The sequence below is a fragment of the Formica exsecta genome, unplaced genomic scaffold (genome assembly GCF_003651465.1).
Source record: "Formica exsecta isolate Colony F162 unplaced genomic scaffold, ASM365146v1 scaffold465, whole genome shotgun sequence".
Taxonomy (NCBI): domain Eukaryota; kingdom Metazoa; phylum Arthropoda; class Insecta; order Hymenoptera; family Formicidae; genus Formica; species Formica exsecta.
The window spans coordinates 1,101,210-1,126,723 of NW_021851887.1; the positions used below are offsets into that span (position 1 = coordinate 1,101,210).

General features: G+C 34.4%; 2 protein-coding genes across 6 annotated transcripts in view; both read right to left on the bottom strand.

Annotated features, from left to right (window-relative positions):
- LOC115241047 (rhophilin-2) overlaps positions 1-14,194 on the bottom strand; it is a 29,423-nt gene extending 15,229 nt beyond the window's left edge. The window contains exon 1 of one of the 2 annotated variants that reach the window (XM_029816565.1): positions 13,503-14,194. In XM_029816565.1, the coding sequence (XP_029672425.1) occupies positions 13,503-13,571 (69 nt within the window). In that variant the 5' untranslated portion in view covers positions 13,572-14,194. Of the gene's footprint in view, positions 1-4,216; positions 4,600-13,502 lie in introns of those variants that run through there. The other variant, XM_029816566.1, reaches the window with a different exon arrangement.
- Positions 14,195-17,508: 3,314 nt separating this feature from the next.
- Positions 17,509-25,514, bottom strand: part of LOC115241046 (protein diaphanous) — a 23,098-nt gene continuing 15,092 nt past the window's right edge. For 3 of the 4 annotated variants that reach the window (XM_029816560.1, XM_029816562.1, XM_029816561.1), the window contains 9 exons: positions 25,451-25,514; positions 25,050-25,335; positions 24,616-24,960; positions 24,357-24,499; positions 24,018-24,285; positions 23,696-23,935; positions 23,364-23,618; positions 23,096-23,260; positions 21,044-23,025 (listed from right to left, as the gene is read on the bottom strand). In XM_029816560.1, the coding sequence (XP_029672420.1) occupies positions 21,592-23,025; positions 23,096-23,260; positions 23,364-23,618; positions 23,696-23,935; positions 24,018-24,285; positions 24,357-24,499; positions 24,616-24,960; positions 25,050-25,335; positions 25,451-25,514 (3,200 nt within the window). In that variant the 3' untranslated portion in view covers positions 21,044-21,591. Of the gene's footprint in view, positions 19,738-20,255; positions 20,338-21,043; positions 23,026-23,095; positions 23,261-23,363; positions 23,619-23,695; positions 23,936-24,017; positions 24,286-24,356; positions 24,500-24,615; positions 24,961-25,049; positions 25,336-25,450 lie in introns of those variants that run through there. The other variant, XM_029816563.1, reaches the window with a different exon arrangement.

Genomic DNA, 25,514 nt, shown 5'->3' on the forward strand with positions numbered 1-25,514 from the left:
CATTCTCGTTTGCTAATGCGATTTTAAGTTTATTTTTAAACGAACGTCTCCCTCTTTTCTCTCTTCAGCTTTCCTCAGTCGTCGATATGCGCTATTATACGAGTTACTCATTTGTAAAATAATGTAAATCAGATATTTTAGAAAGCAAAAATTTTTAGCTTACATCGTTATTGAAGATGCATAATACGTAATATGTTACGCATACAGTAAGACTTGAAAACAGACAATTTAGTATTTTAGTATGAATTTTTTCCATTTATGTATATCATTTTCCTCTTATCATTTTTTATTATGAAAATTTTATATCATAAATTTTTCTAGATTTGTGTATATTATTCTGATAAATAATATCGTCGTTTGTTTAAGTAAAAACCTTTCTTATATAAAACATATATTTTTTAGAGAAATAGATAAAAAAAACTATCGTATCATTATAGAATTATTCATCTCACTGTGTCCAAAATGCCTAAAATATAATCTCCATATAAAAAATTTTACGCCAATTTGCGAAATTCACAAGTATTTTAATAAATAAATAAGCATAAATTTTATATGCACTTTATTTTAACGATAATTATTCATGATATTGATCGCAATTGTAATGATACAGGTGTTGATATTAGTGTGGAGTAATTTCATTATTTTCGTGAAAGGAAGAATAAGAAAATTAAATAAAAACCATAACAAAGGGAGGAAATCCGAAAGGAAGCGATTGCAGACTAGTGCAATCCCGCTTGTGGTCCAGGTACTCAGAGTGCAAGGAGATGCTGGGATCGCGCAGAAGGAGCTCGGTAACGGTATTTGCCGCGAATGATCCCCACCCTTTCGAATACCATAGACGTAGTCGAACGGACCCAGAAGAAGACGAAGACGAACGGGAAATAAGATACGTCCACATTTTACGCGGCCTCGTAACACGCACCTGTCGCCAACGTCGCGCACCGCAGTGGGAAACGAGCGATTATACATCGTAATTCTGAGGTTCACGCCTATCGACCTCATGTCGCCGCTTTATTCAATCTTCTCATTTCCAATGCAGTCATATGTGGCTACGGCGATTATTTTTTTAATATAATATGTACATACATTAATAATTAAATTATCACATTAAGAGATCATCAATTCCTGTGGAAATATTACACGTGGCACATAAAATATGGCAATAACGACGGTAAACTTGCTGAAATTTATGAATCCACACTACACGAATATATTTCAAGAAAATAAACGATCAAACAGGATATATTTATTATGCATACTCTCGACAAAGTACATATATTAATATATGCAACACTTATTTGATGATAATTTAAAATTTCTTTTTACAAGAATAACTTCGCTGTATTTTATTCTTAAAATATTTTTAAAAAATCAATATTTGTACGAGTTTTAATATCACGTATAAAGGGGAAAGTCGAAGGCATGATTAGGTATGACATAGCTAAAATCCTGCATTTTCCGGTAAAGTCGTGACGGGATAATATATTACAGGCAGAGCCAGATTCCACAGCGGTTTTCCCTGGCCGCATACTGTGCTGAACGAATAACTACTTTTACCGCATGTATGGCAGGAATGTCTAATTGTGCACGCGTTTCTGATTGGGACCCACTTTCCTCTTCCGGTAGCAAGAGCACGATTATTTGCGGGGCAAAATTTCACGGGACTTAAATTACATTTGTTTTATATATTTGTAATATATTCTATTAATATATAGATATTAATTATATATCAATATGAAATTTATAAAATTAATGTCCTCTTTTCAATGTTGCGATTTAATCAAGTTTCTTAAAGAAGATAAATTGTCGGGCTGTCCGGTGTGTTTAAGATTTTTATATATTCAGGACCTTGGGCTCTATCTACATATATGATAAAAGCTGGTTATGGTCTGGTAAACATTAAAATTTTACAACTGGCAATTATCACGCTTGTTTGTCAGCGTTCATCCTTCGTTATTCCTGATGACTAGACATCCTGATTTTCAAGAACATGTCATTTTTCTCGAGATGTCCCCGTACATCGATCAATCTCATAGTTCTGCTTTCATATTTGCAATACTTGATTGAAAAGTTGTATATTTGCCTCACTTCGTTTATTACTTTATCATATTAAAACTTTGAAAAATTTCATAATGATATATCAATAATGTCAATTAGCAAATAATATAAAAAAATATAAATATAAATGATAAAATCAATATCATTAATAAAATATATACTTAGTTCTGTCCTTCTGTTGAAAATTGCAAATATGATTTTCTTTCAGACTCTCTTATAATCGCGCGCGAAAAAAATCTTACTTCAAGTATAAAAAATACCTCCCCCCTCCCCCTCCTCCCCCCGGTCAATACAGTAAGATGGCAGAGTATTGAAATACCTGCTCGTTCAATTCGCTAATCTGCCAGCAAGGGCGTCGCCCTTCGTGCTCGTCTTAACGTGGCGTAACAGAAGCCGATACTGAGCGGCACGCAGCAGGAAACGCAACCAAGTACATCCGACAAGCGCCGCGTCGTTGCTCCGCGTCGAGGCGTTTCACGCGCATTTTTATTCGGTCGATGACTCCCAAGTTGTATTAAACACCGGCTATACGCCGTAATTGAAATTACGTAGTACTGGAGTTGGAAATGCCCGGCTGGTCGAGTGCGCGATTTACTTCGCCGCCTCGAAGTATATCGAGATCACGGTGGAAAAAATACGAGGTGTATTCGTCCATACGCATATATCGCATGGCAATATTTCACGAATCGAGAATCTACTTGAATCGTAATTTCTGCATCGACAATGCGTTCAATAACAAATGAATCATTATCATTCTTTATAACTTTTTTTAGCTCTATTTATAGCTATTTATTAATAATTACGATCATCAACAATCCTTAAGCAACGATTTAAATCGGATATCGATTATTTTGCCAATTAATATCTAAACTTTAAATTGCGAAATCATAAATATCAATCGATTAATCAGAATTCGAATCCGTCTTAAGAATTCGCGATTATAAAAGCGGAGAAAAAGGAAGATGATTTATCATGGGGCGGGGAGGACACTATCGTGTCGATTTATACCTCGATCTAATTAGAAATGTCATGTTTTAGACATCTTCAAGGCTATCGTGTCCTTCGTGATCATCGCATGCTCGACATATTACCACACGAGAAGAAGCCAAGGGAGAAAGGCAATGTATGGCGAAAGAGAGTGTATATGTAGGTGCGTATACCTGTAATACGTCCGGGGAATTGTATGCACTGAGGATGCACTGAGCGCGCATTTAACTCGCTAGTGGTAAAGGTTGGTTCTGTTAGATCCCGCGTGTTCCGCAATTCGTCCTAATTCGTACCATTGTTATTCGCATATAATTTAATTTAAAATGTACGTATCCGGGTATAATCACTCAACCAATATAAACAACTCGGCGTTTTATACGAATCAGCTGATTATAACAACTTAAATAAACCTGAGAAGTTTATTCTCTAAACTGTTTTAAAATTATATTTGTAAAAATAAAGATTATGTATTCACGTTGTAAAATTATTGAGCATTATGAACTCTAAATGAGCTCGAATGTTTCACATAAGTTTTTTTATTTTTTATATAAGAATATATATTTAAAATGTTTTTGTAAAGATACGAGTTTCAAATCATTAGACTTTTTATTATAGAATCTTGAGTTTCGGATTTTTTTCGTAACGAGCGTTTGTTTTGCTTCATTGTAAAGAACTTCATTCCACTTTCTCTTTCGGAGTATATAACAATTAATGACTCCAATTGTCACGAACGTTAGGATTGTTCATCCTGCGAACCGTTCGCGAGTGCTTTCAAATCCACAAGGTACTCTAGTGAATTAAAGAGGTGATAAAGTTTCATTTTGTGAAAGTTATAGATTTCTAATATATATTTTCGGTATATATATATATATATATATATATATATATATTAAATTTGAAATTTTTTAGTTTTCATAATTTATGGGAAATAATGATAAATTGAAAAATGAGTTTATGACTATACAATATTGTTTTCGAAGATTATAGATGCTCGATTTTACACAAATATTAATCTTTTTCAATTCATATTAATTTATATGTTTTTTACAAGGACTAATACTTCCAAACGTTACAAATATCTAAAGAACGTCAAAAAGACATCTAGAAGATTCTAGATCTTCGATTAATCTTCTGAACGTCTGTAGCAATTTTACGAAGCGATGATTTTTACCTGAAGTTTTATATCCGGAAGTATCAGCATCGTTCGCGCGTCCGTTCGCCAGGGCGAACCGCGATTATCCGAGTTCACCGTTCGATCCGTGTCCTTGCCTTCCCAAACCGCTTCTTCGCGCACTTTCTCGCGTATCCCTTCGCGAGATAGGAGTGACACGCGACTGCCTCTTCGTCGTCGTCGTACTCGTCAGATATCTCTGGAGCGTTGCCGCGGGGGTTTCCGTGGAGTGCTCGCGGTCGCGTCGTTCGCACGGTCGACCGGAAGTGCGAGCGGCTCTTCTCGACGAGTACCGATATTCGGCGAATACTTAATCCGCGAGATACTCCGACGATTCACGAAAGCTCCCGCGAACAATGAAAATCGCGCACTGTCTACGCGCTAATAGTCGCGATATCCCAAAGATGTAAGAGCGTTACCGAACGGAAGACAGCAGCGGTGTTTTTTCTTTTCGTGTAGCATTCGGAGAACTAGAGGAAACTGGAGAACTCGCGTTGGAGAACAGAATGTCGGACATGGAGAACGGACATCTTGTCGTCGCAAGGACGAAATTGAGGAAGTTTCAAAATATTTCGGAATTTTAAAGCGCGTTGGAACTCAACGATCCGATCGACGCGATGGCGTACGCGACTTTCCGATCGACGTAGACGACGATCTATCAGCGGCAACCTAGAGCTCGGCTGGGATCGGTTGTGGTCGGCATCGTTCGGCGAAAGGGAAAAAAGAAAGGGTGAGCAGAAAAAGGAGTAGGGATGGGGCCCGATCGTGAGGATGGGTCTGCTATGCGGCCTACCGTGGAACATCCATGGTATAAGGAGGAGGAAGAGGGAAGGGGAAATATACCGCGAGATTATGGTAAATTTCTTCATGTCAGAAATCTTCCCAAACTTTCGACATCCTTGAAAGAAATTGTGGTCAATACATACGTGTGATTTTGTATGTACTAAGATAATTTGGCTATTTCATAGAAAACGTTATCTAATATCATATCTTTTTATGAAAATTATAATAAATATTTTTTCTATCGTAAACTTTATATCGTTTTCTTAAATTATCATTTATAAAAATAATTAAGAGCTTCATTGATGTAATTACATAATACTACTATGTTTCATATATGTGATAAATATTAATAATATTATTACAAATTTTTTTATAAGGTTATACGTATAAAATTATTAAAAACAAGAGATATGTGCGAGAGATATTTGTTTACCTTTAATAATCATCTCAGAAAATATAATTATTAGAAACTAATCAATTTTATCGATAGAAAAAATTAATTTATTGTAATATTTATTTTTTATTATTACAATAATTAGAAAGTCATAAAACTAAGCAAATCTCAATTTTCGTTAAAATATCGATCATTATGTTGTTCAGCAAAGTAGTCCCAATTGTTGACACAATGTAATTTTCTGTTGTTATGAGATAAATTATTATGAAGATTATATGATGATTTTTTTTTTTTTTTTGCATTAAATGTCAACCGCAGAGTTTCATTATGGAAAATTTCTCTCATTGTCAGTGAGCTAAATACTAATATAACCAAATATTTTTTTTTTTGCTAATCATCGAAAACTATTCCTGGTAACTAAATGTAAAATATTATAATATTATAATATTTTACTACACATTGAAATTATGTTCATAGTAAGATTTAATTACCAAAAGTAATACCCAAGGGTTAAACTCTCAAATTAACGTTTTTGTGACACTGGAGAATAATATAATGATATGTTCTCGTAGAAAAGTATATGGTGATAATGCTATTTTTTTATTGCTATCTTTTCATCATATGGTACTAATCAGAGTCATGATAAAAATACATATTCCTTGTTAGTGTTACATTATCATGATTGCAAATGTCATGTGAACGTGAACTATTCTTGAAATTACAGAGAGATCTTAGAATAATTTTAGACAAAGATATGGCCAACATATTCGAAAATATTGAAATGTATAATTAAATGTATAATTAATAATTCTTCTTTCATAATGAAAACAAATAATAAATATTTATTATTCATAATTTTATTATGCATAAAATGCTAAATAATCATTTTTATAACGAACAATGCTCCGTTTCGCATTATTTATTCAAATAATACTCAGAAGACTTTGTAACAAATTCTACTTTTTAGTTACACAAGTTTGCGATCTCGCATATTTATTCAACCGCTGTGATGATTGAGTTGGATGCAACAGATGGTTGCAAGACCTTTTCTTCAGAGGTAGTTCTGTAGAAGTATTTGCACTTCGATATTTCAAGCTGACGAGACTAGAATGTCATCACTTTATATATGTATTACGAAGCCAGAATAACTTAGAATTTTAGTGCCAAATCTGTTTGTGAAAAGAAACAAATTGCTACGTAAAATATCAGTAATTAATATCATTTTAATTAATTATATATAAGTTTATTAAAATATATACTTTAATTAAATATATAGCTAGTAATATACTTCAATTAAATTGATTAAATGTCTTACTATATATATGATTTTAACTTAACATCTAAGTGTCTTTAATTTCTCTTATTTAATTTCGTATTATTAATTAAATTGTAATTTACTAAAATTTTCTCATTTTTACAATAATGCAAGTTTATTTATTCGTGGGCTGAATTCGTTATGTGTTAGTGAGCATCAATGGCAACAATCAAACTTTCATTTGCATCCGGGGTTGGGTTTCCGATTACGACACACCTTCACGATTTACATGGAAATTATGCGGTTTAAAACGGACATAAATTTGGAGAATGCAAAATGTAAAATCTATTCAACGTTGCAAATCGAAAGTCGCGTGATGGAAAGCCGACGTCGCTACTGAAAGAACGGTGATGAGAGAAAGGCGCTCGCGATGATTAATTCACTCGGACGAACACACAGGTAGGCACGGAAACAGCGATTTTTCTGTCATCCGTTAATGGGACGTGGATTATAAGATTCGGCGAATATCAAAATCGTAAAAATTTTTGCCTTTCGAAAAAAAATGCTTACCCCGTTTTCATATTATGTAATCGATTGCGAAAGAATCGATTGATTTCCACCTGTCTGGTAAAACAATGAAATATATTCGTGCATAAAACTCGAACGCGCTCTAAATGACGATTTGCACGATGCTGAAATATCACGCTCGACGTCGAGATCGAATTGCAATTTACGACGCGCTGCGTGATTATTATATTTTTTCGTATCAGCAATCCCGCGTTATGGTAGTTTAACGCGATGCATGCAAACGAGTGCACCTGTGCACGATTTCATTTCTTTTTATATGAAGCGTGTCTATTGCTCATTTATAGCGGTATAGCTAATTTATAATGGTCACTCATCTTTCCCGGCTACAAATAAAAATATTCATTAAAAAACCCAATTTTAGACATAAGTGTCATAGTTAACTCGATATAGTTATCAGTCGCGATCATAGTTATCTAATATATTTCTTATGTTACCTACAAAAGTTGATATCAATAATGTATAGATATATTGATAATTTTTTTGGCACGTTATCAAACTCAAACTGGTAATAAATCAAATCTTTCTCTAAAAAAACGAATGAACTGATTAAATATAATGAACAAAATTGAATACTTTATATTTTATAAATATGATATTATAATCATAAAAATTGTAACTTTAATCAAAAATGTTTAAAAGATTCAACAATGATTTCAGTTTCAATTGCATGCCGGATAGAAACCGCTGTCTATTGACTTCCGTTAATGACATAACGTCGTTGTTTTCGAGGATCTTAAGTATGCAATAAAATCGAGCACCGTGGCAAGGTTAACAAGTGACCACGACGCGAATCGTGTTTTGCATTTGGAGGCACGAAAACGCACCGCGTGTCGACGACGCGTGCGATTACGCAGTGTGACGTGACTCACGCAAGACCCATTGCTTGTGCGGCATCAACCGAGGAAGAGGAAAACGCAAAGAAGCAGCTTCTCCGTCGTTTGGGAGCACCGGAAGGGGCGACAGCTGCGCCAGCGTGACTCACGCGAGCACACCGCTGGCATACGTTATTAAAGCGCTCAATCGAGTGTCGTACGTCGTCTTGCTTTCTATTCTACTCACCGTATATTGTCTTGTAATAAACAAAACCAGCGATATATAAAAGTATGAATCAAAGAACATTACAAATTTTTAAACATTCTGCATATATATCAACAAAAAATACGACATCTAAATTTTCAGAAATATAATACTAATAAATAATATTATTAATTTTATAAAAGTATAATAATTAATTATTACAATTTCATTTTTTAATGTTTGCCATAAAAAGGTGTATCAAAGTTTGTAATGCCTAAAATTTTTGAGCCACGAATTTTTATCTAAATTCTAACTTTACTGAATTTCTATTCTTTCATTTTAGCGCTGCATATATATAATAAATACATACAGCAAAATATAGGATAAAATCGAAGTAGCGGGTTAAATTGTTATACGTGGTTTAACGTCCTTACATGATTTTTACCTCGTTATCCTTTATACGTTCAGACTATAAAGGAAAAAAAAGAGGCAAAATAAAATTGCAAGGAAAAGGAAATACAGCTGAATACGACAGATTTTAGATTAGCCCTCGAGGAACATGTTAGTCACTTGTTCAGGGGAAGCACGTGCCAGCTCATCGATTTGTAATTGCAGCCGCGACGCGTCCCTTGCCCCATTGATGACTTGGTGCCAGACGACAACATACGGCAGGCGCCAGATAACAAAGAACGTGCCCTAGCCGGTCTTTCTCTCTAGGCAATATCAACCTGTACACGCGATTGTGAGTAATCCTTTTCAATTTTCAATCTTTTACATTTAATTTTATTCCAACATGATCCTGTTGTAATAAAATTTTAAATAAAATATTTATTCAAAGAATGTAATCTCTGTAAGCACAATATAAAAGTTATTATCTTCTTGCTGAGATAAGATTCGAATAATATAAATGTATATTATATGAATCATTTGATTATAAATTTCTGATTACATACTTATTTTCTTGGATAAGAAAGGGTTATTTCTTACGTCTGTTTCTATATTCGTAGCATGATGAAGCAACTCATACCGCAGATTCCTCGATGCAAACTACATTTCGAGAATTCCATAGGTCGTGGATGATTTCATGGATAACTAGAATTTACTCGTGTACCGCAATGCAATTCCACGTTGTATTCCTCTATTTATATCCTTATAATACGGAAAAATTGGTATGTTAACGTACCTAACGATTTCTTTATATTCTTATATCACTTGTGATACTAATAAGTAATAAAACTTGTGAATATATAAAGTAAATAGTTTCTTACAAAAACAAAAATTAAGAGATCAAAGGATCCGAAATTTAAATGCGGAAAAATTCAGATATTTAAACGTAATATTCTGATTAACAGATATATCTATACAATTGTATAGCATAATAAGTAGGAAAAGTAACAGTAGTAATAACTTTAATTAATACATCTATTCGATTACAGTATAGTAAATAGAAAACATAATAACTATACCATCTTATAGGAAATTAAAAATTCTATGAGAGAAGAAGAAAAAGAGAAAGAGACAAAACCTATGACTTATTATAAAATCAGATGTATGACAATAATTCATATTTATTAATTTAAATAATATTGTTGTAATATTAAAATAATAATATTTATATTTATATCTGCATATATATATGCAAATATAAATATAAATATATAATTAAAAGAATATTCCAACTATCTAATTATTTGTATATACATATTGATAGCTCAATTAAAATTATGTAATCAAATTAAAATGTTTGTTTAGAGCAGAAGAGTATTACACGTATGATAGATATGAGAGATAGGAAAAAAGAAAACAGGTGTACGTTACGCATCTCGCGACTTCCGGTACGGTAGGCTAAGATACGGCGCGCGCGTGGCAAAGGACGGAGGCGTATTTCGATCGCGGTCGGAGGTAGCGCGAAAATTTGCTCCCGTTTTTCTCAATACGATGACAGAGCGGTGACAACGCGGGCACGTTCACTGTTGTGCGACGCGATCCGAGAACACGAAGCGACGTACGTAAGCGAGACACGCGGCCGGCCGGCTGGTCGCCGTCGACCTTGCGCGCGTTACTCCACTTTCGAACGAGGCTAACCGCGAGGTGAACGTTACATCGTTTTGCCTTCGTGCGCATTTAGCAGATATGCGAGCGACATTTAACCCTTTCATTCGTGATACTTCTATTTTCGTAGTCGAGTGTAAGTATGTTACGATAATTTTTATTATGAAAGAAAAAATTTGCAAACGCGTTTTTTGGGAGGGAGGAAAATGTTTCTTTCTGATAAAAATAATTTTTTAACGCTCGAGTGATGGTTTATAATTATTTGTATGATTTGCAAAAGATACGCTTACAGATACTTTTGTTTGCATAGTTGACTAAATTATATTAAAAGAAATATAAAAAGCTATTAAAAAATATGAAAAAATTCTTTTAAAAATTTATAATTTAAATAGATAATGAAATTATGATACTTTGCGTGAGAAAGTTTGTTCTACAAGCAATGCAACTTGTGTTATGTTTCTAAGAAGAATCTCTATCGTGGTGTCTCTCATGGTGACACAGATAACGTCGCTTGGATGCGCGATAGTACATTTCACATCTTAATATCAGTAAGCACTTGTTCAGTAAATGCGTCACTAATGTATATCTATGGAATTTACCACTAGAATATTACTTATAACCGTTTCCCGCGCCGCAAAGTTTTTCAATTTATTTTTTATGACGTAAATATGACGTAAGTTCCGTGAAGAGAAAGATTACAATTTATAATGATGTGGTATTCACATATAGATCACCATGGCATATAAGAGACTCTATTATTTTATATTTGCTTAAATAAGAATAATTTGTTCGTATTTTATGATTAAGGCGATTTATAATTTTATATTTAATTAGCTTAATTAGCAACAAAATATCACAATAAATATGAATCCTGCTATATTGCCAGATAATCAACAATTTTTTGGCAAAACAATGTTTAATATTTCTTGGATTTTATCTTGATAATATTATCACTTTCTATTTATATAGAATAAATTTATAGATTCTAACAAAAAAAAATTTATAAAAAATATTGGTCTATAATTTTTCAATTGAGAAATAGCGACCTAAAATTTAAACGACAATTTCAGTTTTGAGTATATGTTGGAATTTAAAAAGCTCAGACTATCTTGATAATATTATCACGTTCTATTTATATAGAATAAATATTTATAGATTCCAACAAAAGAAAAATTTATAAAAAAAATTGGTCTATAATTTTTCAATTGAGAAATAGCGACCTAAAATTTAAACGACAATTTCAGTTTTGAGTATATGTTGGAATTTAAAAAGCTCAAACTAAACGAGAATTTCTATTGCTATCAAAATTGGTATTTAATCGAAAAGTAATTACGTTTACACGAGTACGATTTTATCGCTTGTATTTAGAAGTCGAGTGGGAAGACACGCATTCTTATGAAGGCGGGATAACAATGGCAGACACGTGCTATTTCACGATGTACATCTTGTTAAAGCAATTACGTGAATTGGATGAAGCCTAAGCATGCAAGAGCCGCAGTGTATAAAAAACACAACACGTTCCCCTATTCTTATCAAGATACAAAAATTTATTGTGAAAATTATTCCTTTATCTGTTTGAAAATTAAGCAAATTAGCACAGCTTTCTGAACGTATACATTATGCATAAATTAAGTTTAACGAACGCTTATTATATGTGCGATGAAACAGTCTTAAACTTGGACATATATTCTCATATCTATAAATTAAATCATCAAATTCCAATTTTTATAGAAAATATTTTTACTAAATATTCAATAGTGCGAGACATTCAATGAACACAATAATGTGTAAATTAAAAATAACATTCTAATGTAAAATAATTAATGACTATGGTTGATATAAAACGTTTCAGCTCGACGTTGTAGCTATTTCAATGGCAGGTGTCGTTATCTTTTTTCCACGATGATAACAGTAATAGTATATCGTAGTTTCATAGAACTTTCTTAGAATTTCCTTTAGATTCAAAACATGCGACTGCATTTGATATTTCGCGATTTATTTATACAGTTTAAGTGTGTATTTCGTATATAAAATATACGTAATATCCGACAAGAAATAATAAAAGAAATATCCGCATTACTTTCGCTAATTTTATCATATATTCTCTCGTATTTACAAACAAATAAAAACATTTCAAGAAAAAAAATTATATTTGGAGCAGCTGTTTTTTCGCGTATTATCAGACACAATGTTACTTTGTTTACGTTTCCTGACGATTCGTTAAATAATACAAGAAAAAAAAGTACATAATTTCACGCACAAGATTCTTATTTCAAAGTAATTTTTGACTTTTATAAAATATTATCCTTTTGTGTATGTTAAAAACAAAAAATATCCAGAATATTTTATTTCGGAGAAAAATGTTATATGAAGTATATAAAAAAAAATTTAAGAAAATGAGAAGAATGCTCATTTTTTCAACAAGATAATTTATAATTTTTCATTATTAGTTTGTTAAATTTGCTGTTTATGGTTTGGAATTATTATGTGTGACCACGAGTTTTATACTATATAATATAACTCTATTCGGATGTTCGTCGCGATGAAACTTAAAGATATACATGCAACGCACGTGTGTTTAATATGTCGTACGTTTCTTTGCACAGTGATATCGCATCTGTGCTCGAAAAATGCTCATTATTTATGAACGTAGTGTTACGAATCAATTTTCAACTTCTTAAAATTTTTCTCTTCACTTTATTGTCGTGGTTGTCTGATATTCATTTTGCGTTAAATTGCAAAATTACATTAAACTTATTTTCTACTTTCCATAGGTAAATTGCCTTTTCTTCCTCGCGTTCAACAGACTCGCGTTTATTTTTATCTTAAATATCGGATATAATTATCGCTAAATACGCCGTATTAAGGAAACGCAGGCAAAATTGATTTCAGTAACAGACGGTAGCGTTTAGCGGTAAATGCGACCCTGAATGCATCGTTACATAGAAACGAAAGTGAAAGTGAAACACGGGTCTTTGACAGCGATCATCCGGCAGATCGATGAAAATATATAGACACGCACCATGGGTCATCACATCCGCAGAATTTCCACGACGGATTAATTTCGCGCCGTAAAAAGCGAAATTTAACGATCATCCTTGAGGCGTTCAAAGGCGCGCGATAGCTTTGCTAATTCAAAATCACGAGACCGTGAAATTCGGTAGAAATACAGCGTAGTAATATACATATCAACTTACCCGAACGAATCGCGGCCGGTTGAAGCCGCCATCGTCGACGATGTCCCCTGCCACGATCGGAATATTCATTGTGGCATTATTTCGTCCCTATGTCGATCAAGAGCTCCGATCACCATCCGAGAACACTAATAGATTCGTCGCGTGCACCAAGCATCATTCGTAACACTTTGACGAATAACCGAACGTGATGCGCCGGTTAATAACACGCGTGCGCGATCCGAGAGTTTCAGGCCGCGACGAATTTAAATCGTGTTATAACCGTCGTGATAGAACGCTGCGGACGATCCTCGTCAACTCGTCCGTTCGCGTGACTCCTCTTCCCGACGACGTTGCTTCGAAAGCGAAGTAATAAAACTGTACCGCGCGCGACTCTCGATTTCGTCGATCGGCGCGGAAAATCGAAGCGCGGATCGATATCGAGCGGAGGCGGGGGAGGGGGGGATCAACCGTAGAACCGCCGCGGGGAGGTTAACAATAATTGGCGCGAAACAATGCTGTATCTCCTCGGCGAGTGCTCCGGCATCGCGCACCGCTCAGCAGGACACAGCGCCTATGTTCACGTTGCTCGGACACAGTGGGTAACCCCGATCGCGAGCCGAATGTCAACCGTACGTCAATCGCGCGTAACGGATAAGCGTGATACGCGGCGAGAGTACAGGAGACGCGTACCACGCGACCGCTCGTGTTGGACTGTCGCGCACTCTCGGAGCGCTGGCGACGCAGCGGCGCCCCTGCAGATACCGCACACGTACACACGCACACATACCAACCTACACACCGATGCGAGCCCATTGCAAGTCCCCATGTACAATGCACCATGCTAACCGATGGCCATTGGTCACGTTATTTATTGTCGAGCTTATTGTCAGAGTTTCCGGTAATCGCATGTCGGTTAATCCTTTTTTTTTTTTTCAGAAATGTTTGAATAGGTTTTCTTTTTGAAAATACTGTGTGCTTTTCCTATTTTCCGACCTTCCAGTATTCTGTTTCAGTTTTTCGCAGATGCTCTTAAACCCTTCTTACCGTAGCCGATAATATACGTTGTTGCTAATAACTCGTGTCATTAATCATTTAAATCGTCTAAACTGTCAGAATTCTCGCAGCAACCGTTATTAAGAATAAAAGATTCGCGACTGTCGACTCGGATTAAAGCCGAGCAACGTGGATTAGCGCGCGTGCCCCGATTAACTATAAATTATAGTGCATTTATGCATTTTAGCGACACAGCTGCATTAAAACCTGTCGCGCAGGTATTGACATAAAAATGAAAGCATAAAAATATAAAGGACTCAGCGTGACTCACCGTATCCATTTTGAAGAATTCGTTGGAATTTGCATCTATGCCTAGCTATAAAAGTTCTTCCGACTATATATACAATATATCTGTGTACCTGCTTTTGAGATCCAGCTTTCAAATTACTTTGTCCTTATACCTTTCAAACAAGTGTGCGACAGAAAGGCGCTTTTATTGCACGCTATGATTTTACTGTGAAAGCTAAATGCGTAAAAGATCTCTAAAAAAGTTGTAAGAATTTCTTATTGTTACTGGTAACGAAGATTCTTTTCACAGCGCGAAAAAAGAACTAGTATTGGCGCGATTTTGGTGAAATTATATAGTACACTAGATGCCAGAACTGATTTAACATGAAATTAACAACATTTCGGAGCACATTTAAACTATACGCATTCTCTTCTAAATATTTGTGTACCGTGACTCAGAATTTTATCGGATAATGAGTTGGACATCTATAATCATTTAATACATGTAAAAGATTAGACGATAAATGTAAGATTAAAAGATAAATGACAGCTCATTTAAACAATTGATTTAATCAACAAAAATAGCTTTGAATTTCTTAATCAATGGTTATAACACAAATATCTAGATAAAATGTGTAGAGTTTCAAAATAAGTAAATAAGTAAATAGTAAGACACTTCTAGAATCCAGTGCTCTTTTATATATATATATTGCCACATTTTTTTGAAAATGTTAAGACTTCTTTACAGAAGGATTCCTAAGTATTTTATATTCGAGAAGATTACTTCTCACACATAACTCTGTTTTAAACATTATACTTCTTATATAGTATATATCATTGATTGTTTTAACATTGCCCTTTGCATTTTTTTAATGCGTGTGTGCAGTCTCAATATATATAGTCTATGGTCGTAAAAATTTAAATTACTTAAGCACCTACATTCAGGGTATGTCTAAAGTATCCACTTTCTTTGCAATACGAATTCTACCGCTGAAAATAACACGAAGAACTTTTTTACACCATTGCTCCTTTCGCGGAATTCTGACGAGGTATGTGTCCATAGAGGTATACCCTGACATACTGTGCCGCGGGCACCCCGCAGTGGCGTAATCGCGGGGGGGTCCGAGGACGGTCATCGTCGGGAAAGGTCGAGGCGGCCTTTCGCGCTCTGTGGAATGCGACGAAGAAATCATCTTCGACGGCGCATCGACGAGTACTCGATGAACATTCGAAGCCGGACGTTATCGTGTCGCGGCATCACGATGTGAAACACGTGGTACATTCCTCGAAACCGCTTACGAGTATGTACCTGCGATCGAATTTGGTGAAAGGACGGGCGCGTTTTCGAAAGTCGGGGCGCGTCGTTAAATATGCATTAATGCTATCGACCAGGAGGTGATCGGTTGTTGCCGACAGGCAAGTTTACGCAACGTCATTAAAACAATTATTAAAAATTTCGCGGCAGAGGAAGGACGCGAGACGAACATTAGACAAATTTGTGATCATTGCTTGGAAAGAGGATCGTAGATAGTTAGATAATATTGAAACTCGCGCGTCGCCATTCGATAATTATATCAGATTGTCGTAATTTAAATCCACTTTCCTGGTATAAATAAGACATTTATATCGCCGGTTACGCGTAGCAATAGCTATCTTATAATTATTACGACTATTGCATCTAGGTCACGATATCATGCATAATACAGAATTACACCATCATGGTCATTAATTGCGTTGTTTATAACATTTGCTTTTGCTATTGCAATATGTAATTTTTTTACAGCAGAATAGAGAGAGTGTATAGAAAATTATTAAAATATTTCAAATTTTTATAAGTTACATAATATACATATATATATTTAAATAACTTTGAAGCCAACAATAAATGTAAAGCTGTTGTCATTTTATATGTTTTAATTTCAGATTTAACAGATGCAACTACAAAACAGCATTTGCACTAAATGTAAATTATGATGGAGTTGGAAGGATTATGCAAGTACATATATAAGAAAAACTGGATCGCGTCCTCGTCTTCAGAAATGAAGAAAAAAATGATAAAATGGGAGAACTTCGGCGTAAAACAGGTGAACAATCAAGGTATGTTTCTCTTAAACATGATCGATCGATATCACGTGTAATGCACGCGTGATTGCGTGTCATAGCAGCTCGCGACCGACAATTTCGCTCACGTTCCCTCGATTTCTCTTGATATTCATGGCTTTAACACATTCGATGCGATGGCCTTTGACTGTGCGAGAATCGAGGATTATCTAACGATGAAATAAACAGATTTCATTTCTTTTGTTACTAGCTTGCTATTTTTATTTGCTATTGGCATTCCGTTGATCATATACGTATTTTATAAGCGTAATCAGCCGAATTTTATGCTTATTTAATTAAATATAGGTATAATGCCGTTCATAAATTATTGGATTTGATATAACACTTTTTTTTTCATGACGTGTTTAAATAAATATCTTTAGAATAAAGATCATTATATATATATATATAAAATATACACAACAAAATATAAATTTTTTATCCTTGCGAGGAAATAAAATGGAAATATATTTAATTATCATTATAAATATTATTTAGCTTCAAATTGAAGAGCGTGTGTAAACTTATGAATACAATGTATGATATAATGTCATTGACGATTTCTATTCTCATCGGATATGTTGAATCAGAATACCTCACGATTACACGATGCTGAAGAATGTTGAGAAATAACAGATACACAATATAGATAATAATAATAATAATATTTATAATATTATTTATAAATTCGCGTATTCACAGTATAGATACAGAAATGGATACTTAATATAAATTCTAAAATTACGTATTTAACTACAATATTAACAAATAGTTCGTTCATTACGAGATTCGATCCATAGGCAATGTGATTTCAATTTCCGCCGTATTTTCTACAGATACGTATAATTACTTCGGGGAAATACAGCTGACGGGCGTGCGCGCTTTCTCTCGTTATCTTCTTTTCACGAATATCGTTCTATATATATAAAAGCTGTGTTGAAATATACATGTACGCATTTAAGATGGTCCACGTAACGTTTTGCGTTTTCGCCGATAATGTATAAAAGAATGTGCACGCGGAACGAGTTCGAAAATCGCACTGTGCAGAGAATGCGACGTCGTGGAGATACTTCCGCGATTTTTGCGGCTTGAGGAACCGGCTCGTTACGTCGCCTTTCGCTAGACATTTCGAACGTGCCTGGCATAGTTACCCCACCGCGTGGCACGCAGTTACTTGCTAACTAACTAACTAAACGATGCGATTTCGCTCTCTTATTGAGGCAGTAAAATTTTTCAAGCGCGCGAGATTGATATTTTCCACGTTGCATTTGGAATTATTTTTTACATGCGTTTCGCTTGTGATGTTATGATACGCATTAGCCTATTCGAATACTCATCACTCATCGTCAAAGGTGGTAATCGATTTTTTGTCAACATTGCAAATTCAGCGTGCATGTAAAAAATGAACGAATTGCAATCTGTTCTGTTATTTTATGATTTACATTGATTAATTTCTCGCGCGACTTTAAGTTTTTGATATTGCTATCTTTTTTCATTTATATAAACGTGATAATAGACAACATAATTGTATATTATGTCGCATGTTATCTATTGCCGTAATCGGATCCGTAATGTTCACATATCCGTTTCCCAAGATTTCCATTTCTCTCCCTCTCTCTCCCTTCCTGAGTTTATTTCATCGCTATCAAAAGTATCGATAAATATCAAATATCGCGAACCTGTGTTACCAAGCATTAATTATCACAAAATGCAAACGTTGCGTTGAATTAGCTATTTCTCTTAAAAGTAGTTTCAGTTTTTTTGCTTGTAGATAAATGTGTATCAGTAGTGAAATACTTGCATTGTAAAATATGCAAATGTGTTTTTTTAGGACGAGTAAAAACTATTATTAAAATTTGTCGCAGAATTATGCGTCATTTCAGTGTACAAAACAACAAAATGTTTTAAATATATATTATTATTGAAAATATCTTTATATATTGAGGATTATATGTGAGCAATGAATGAGGCAAATGTCAAATTATGCTTTGCAGTCGTTTTATCGGGCCAGAGAAGAAAGAATTATAGATAAATCATCATTACTGTTTTCATTTCATAATGTCGAAATAAGATAATTACGAACCTCATCCTCATGCAACAATTTCCGATTGCATGCAAAATATTATTACGCCAAAAAAGGCGTATTTTTGTTACATTACTGTTTTCTATAGTAAACGAAAAGTTACTACAAAGGTAAATAATTTATACAAATACATCTCAGTGTCGTATAATTTCGAATCGCGACAACTCTCGAGATGAAAAATATATATATATATATATTTACAGTACGTACATAAATAAATGCAAATCTATCGCCTGACTCGTCGAAAGATATTAGTAAAAAAATGCTAAAGTTTCGATAAGGAAATCTATCTGTACATCGCGCCGGCAAGCAATTTAAAAAAATTGCCAACTCGTCGCCAGTTTTTACGTATACGTATTTACAAGTGCGCTTTACTGGCGCTAAATATATTTTATACCGTCTCTTCGAAATAAATCTTAGCGCACTTTTTTATCGAGTATTGACGCAAGTATCGCTACGTCATATAAATGTGTTAATTATATTTTTGTACAATATACCTATATTTGAATGTTTAAATATGTAAGGAAGACACATTCGCGAATGTTTGTTACACTCGCGATTCGAACTTAATGCGAAATCTCGCAAATACAAAAATTTGATTTACGCCGGAAAATCACTAAAACATGGAGTTTTGCTCTTCTTCATTTTCCTCTTTATGATATCGATTTATCGTGCCACATGATATTCCCCATTTGTCGTTCCAACGATATACGAGGTGTAAAATCATCACAGCAACGAGTTAGGACGGAAACGGGATACTTTCCAGTACGTTATGCCGAACTTAAAAGCTCTCTGCAACAACAATGGATAAAGATATGGCGATAAGTATATTTACACGCGTAGGTATTCCAAAAACTTAAATGTCAACAAACACTAGCTGTTAGACGAAAAATACGTGAGTCAATTATAGCACTTAATATTTTCAGAAACATATTCTTTGCTTTATTATTATATTAGAAATTGCATTGGAGATTTGTTATTTATTTTCCATAAACGTGTGCCATATTATTCGCGAGATAAAAAAAAAATATTAACATAATTAGTAAAATCAAAATTAAATTATACGATTCTGCACTTTCCGGTAATGTATGCGGGTATAACAATATTATGTAAATAATAGATATACTTGACGCTACCGCGTTTCTTGATACTCGAGATTATATTAGCGACGACTATATTGTCTACTTTCCGGATATATGAATGAATATTATTTCTAAAGCGCATGTAATATACATGTAAGAAACCAAGCATGCGATTCAAACGTGCCTTGTTTGCCCAGCAAGCATTACTTTTACATTAATAATACTTACGTCGAAAGTTCTCTTCCTAGTAAACCAGATCCGACTAATCCGGTACGTGATCGACTCCTATTTAGCTGCGCTCTCCTTTCCGCTGCAAAATAAAAACAGGATTGAACTCATTACAGTAGGCTTGATACTGTTCAAAGATAGTAGGATTTATGTACCGTACCAGAACGTGTAACATCTCGAAAAAAATTATTTGCTTTATAAAAAAGTTAGATCTTTTACAATTATGGCAAGATAGAAATGGAAGATTATTCTCTATAAATTGTTCTTATCTCAGCATCTTACAAAACCATACATGCTAAATGGTATACTATACAAACATTGAATATGTCGAGGAAAACAAGATGAAGGCAAGCAAAAGTAACTCGTTATTGCATTTAATTACATATATATGTTTTTATACAAAATAGTCTGTAATACATTATTTATCAAAAACTTGATTGTTTTATGTCATATTTAAAATTGGAAATTAAGAAAAAAGGTTTACATTACATTAACAAATATAAAAATAATATGAACTCTTTTTTACAAACCAAGATATTATGAGGAAAAATAGAAAATTCATTTTAATATCGCAATACATTACTTAGTAATAATATTAGAAAAATTTGTAAAATTACATCTAAATCTCATTGAACTTTGTAGTCTAGATATCGCTAATAATCAAAATAACATAACAGAAACCATCTCATAATATTATTATTACATTCTCGTATTCTCTGCTTTTTTTCATCAATATATTTGCATATATCAAATATGTATATAAAACTCAAAACTAAAAATATCTTTTTTTATTATATTAGAATATTTATTCTTGTTTGTCTGAGGTATTTGATGTATTCAAATAAAATGCTATGTAAATATATTACAGGTTCTCAGATCACAGTATGTATCACAATTGTCAGTCTTGAATAGCTGGTATGGCATATCCTTTAGATGTAATTACATATCTACAGATAAGCAAGAGTCATTTATATTGTACATCCCATTAAAAATTAATATAGAGTTTTGTTATTTTAGACATAAATAAAGCGTAAAACAATCTCAAATTAATATAATTAGTGGAAGATAATTATTCTCTTACATTGTTTTCTAAAATTATTATTAATTATAATGTGAAAATATCATTGCAACAATAAACATGGTTTTAAGATAAGTTATTGCATTGCATATTTTGAAAAATTGATGAAAAAATCAGATAATGATTTCTAGAATATGTTAGCGTTTTTTGGAATATATCTTCGTAATATTGGAGCTAAAAATATTTTTTTTTCTTTCATCAGTCTTCTTGCATTTTTTATATCAGTCTTGTCCAGTTTTAATATAATGTGTAATTATATCATATAGTGTTTATGTTATTAGATGTCTGCCAAAATTTCCATTTCTTTTTCCATAATCTATCCTTTGGTTTTTTCATTTTATTAAGATTATTTTTTGCATTTGGACTGCTTGCTTTCAGAATAAATGGCTCGTACGTGTTTGCGAGTTTTCCAAAAGTTTTCCCAGACATATTCAGATTGTTCTTAGCAGTACGAATAGGATTTGGTTTTATTAAATGCAATGGACTATTTTCCGATAATAACGTAATTCCACTCATTTCAATCAATAATGGCGATTGCGCGTTAGTTATCTGGTCGGTACTTGAAAACTGTGTAGATATGCTGGAGTTTAAAGATCTATTTTTCATATCTAGTATACTTTGAGTTTCGTCTTTATGTCGCGTTAGATTTTCAAAATTTTTCGACCTTAAGAGTTTTATCGGAGTACGTGCTGCTTTAAGTATTTTAGTGTGAAGACCGTCGATTGATCTTGACATTTTTGCACTTTTTGCGGAATTCAAAGTTATAATGGACGAGTTCATGACCGGTGGCATAGTACTACTCATATTAGGCGGACTTTGCAAGGAATTGTGCAATCTACAGCGTTTTGCAATTTTATTGCTCGCGTGTATACGTTTACGATTTAATATAGCGCGGCGCACAATGCTATTTCTCTTGCGTATCTTATTGACTACAACGCGTTTCTGTTTAACCGGACTAATTATATGTGCTCGTTTAATAGAAACGTTTTCACTGACTAACGGGCTTAATTCCCAATCAGTATTAATGCATCTGGACTCAAAATTCGTAACTGTTTTTAACAAAATATCTCTTTTTGGTGTTTCATCGAATACTGGCATCGCTGTATAATACGGAAGATTACAACGGCTGCATTGCCTCTTTTTCTGAAAGAATGTGACTCTAGATGAATGCTTTATCTGCTTAGGTGTTTTTTTTGCCTCGTCTAGCAACATTCGCTTGTAGAACTCCTGATTTTCTTCCGGTGTAAAAAAACTCGTCGAATCATCCGTTGTACATAATTTAGTCATAATGCTGTTCGAAATCATATTGCGGCGCACAGTCTCAGTTGGAGTTACGTTTTCATATTCGTGCATTAGTTTAGTAGATAAAGTATTAGTAAACATATACGGTTGAGCTGCTTGGTCTCTCTTCACCATTCGTTTCCAGATGTATGTCCTATAGAACTTACCACCAGCTACACGCGTCTGCCGTTTGCGTCGTTGATCCGGTCGACTGAAGGCCGATCCAGTCTGTAATGCTTCCATCAGACTATCCATAACGCCTTCTTGCGTTTCGTGTGCGTTCATATCGACTAATGCACGTTTGCGAGCGGCTCGGGCCGCCTTTTCCACTTCCGCTTTTTCGCGCGCTTCTCTTGCCCGTCTCTGCTTCTCCTCGCCTTCCTTCAGTTTAATTATCTCCTTCTGCGATTGCTACGGTGAGAACATAGACGCGTTAAGTACCGATTCAATAATGGTGCAGTCCAAATTCACGCGTATTTACCAAGAAATCGTCTTTGAACGTCTTGATATCGCCAAAGAATTCCTCTATAGTGTATTTTTGTTTGTCGAAGGAGAAGAATTCGGAAATGTCCGTGTATAAGGTATCCATATTTTTAAACATGTTCTGCAAGACTTCGTAAGATTCCCTGGCTTTCTTGGCGAATGGCTACAAAGTCGCTTCGTCAAGGAAATATTTTTGTCTGATCAGTTCAGTATCTAAAGTTTAAGATATTAATGATTATTATTAACAAAGAAACGGTAAAGGATACTTTCATGACATCTATAAAGAAGTCCTCATCACATTGTGGAACTTTGGCATTCGAAAGATCCTGTTCGAGATTACGAATATTGGTTTCCATTTGACGTAATGTTCGCTGAACGTTTTCCAAAGATACTCGGCTAGCGCGATCTACGTGTGCTAATTCTTCAATAAAGTTGAGACATTCCGGGAATTTTCTCTCTATCGTATTCACCAAATAATGCATAAGAGTTTGTTTGTTATCAATATCTTTAGTACTAGTTAACTGAAAAAAGAACTATTATTACAAAACAATTTGCGTCGAGGATGAGCGATTTGTATGGCATATACTATGAAATAAACCTTTGTAAGGAAGCTAATTTCAAATCCAAATGCTTGACCATTTTTGGAACCAGAATTCATATAATTGCCGAGTAACAATATTAATTCGAGTATCCGTGCAAACTTTTTGCTATTCTTCACTTCTTCACATGCTGCTGTAGCTGCTACTATGTCAGGTTTCACATCTTGTACCAGCTCTTCATATCGCAACATGAAGCTTAATGATCTTAATCTGGGCAGTAACCTTTTTATTGTGGATATCTATAACATCATATTAATCAATTTTATATTTATAATAAATCCAAATATAGTAATTTGTATTAAAAAAATCAAGCAGGATTACTGTAACACAGAATTGTTCGGCTTCAGTCAAGTCATTGTACTGATCCTTGTACATCTGTAACTTCGATAATTGATCCGGTGGTGGTAAATATTGAATTAATCCTTGTAATATATTGTCAGAGATAACTGGTCCCTCGCATCTAAATAAACACCTTTTCACTTCTATGTAAGGCATGTGCTTCAGAGTGCCACCAAGAAGTATACATATATTTTGAGCCACTTTACTGTCCAAAACTTTGAGATCTTTTACTTTCTTCATTGTAGCTGACCTGCGTACATAGCAAGGTTTATTGACTTTCTATATTAAAATAAAAATGATAATCGATAAGATGAAATTTACTTATCAACTACATCGTCCATTTTTTTCCCACTTGGTTTTGATGCAAATTTTTGCGCGAGACCATCCAATATTTCTGGACTAGCTAATCTATCTTCTTGTACTTTTGTCCAAAATGATTTTTCTGTTAATCTATGAGGCAGAATCTGTGAAATGCGTAAAGATTTACTCAACAGAAAATACGCTTAAGAAATAATTCAAATCAATATCGTATCTTCTATCATAACAATTTGATCAAACAATGTAAGTTAATCACACGTACCGCTTTCCAGTTCGCCCTTTTTAGTGGTCCGTCTACTTCCCACTTCTTTTTCGGTTTTAGTCCGGGAGGCAAAACCTGTATTGGAGTCGGTGGAGATAATACTCCCATCATTGGTGGCGGTGGAGGACCCATTCCTGGCATTGGTGGTGGCGGAGGTCCTCCCTTTCCAGGCATAGGTGGAGGTGGAGGTCCTTTCGAGCCGGGCATAGGTGGCGGAGGTGGACATGTCATTCCGGGCATTGGTGGTGGAGGTGGACCGACACTACCGGGAAGAGGAGGAGGTGGCGGTGGCAGTGAGCCGCCTATGCCGGGCATAGGTGGTGGAGGCGGACATACAGCAGTCCTCTATAGTCATGACAAATTGATATTATAAGAGAGAGACTATGAATATCTAAAAAAAAATTTAATATATCAATATGGATATGTATACTTACAGAGTTGCCAGACTTTGCTGTTCCCTGCTCCAGTTCCTTGATCTTGTTTTCTGCATGCTGAAGCTTCGCTTCGGCTTCTTGTCTACTAGCTATAGCTTCCTCTAGCTTCTGCGTTACTTCTACCAGCCGGCGTTCCTCCTCAGCCCGTGATTTCTCGACTAGGGTATCGATTAACGGTTGTACATCAATCTGGAAGCGCTTTGTCGCGCTGAAATCCGGATCACAGCCTGAACGATGCAATACGATTTGCGATATACATTCCTCGATAAGTTTATAATACGCCGTTCTAAAAAGTAAGCGAAATAAATAAGCGTCATTATAAGGAAGATAAATGAATTTGGGTATAATGATTCGTTGATAAGATCGCGAAAATAAAAGTAAATATACAATTGTCTACTTACCGAACCAGAGCATCATCTCGAATAAATAAAAGATGCTGAAGTATAGATAAAAAGTACGGTTCAG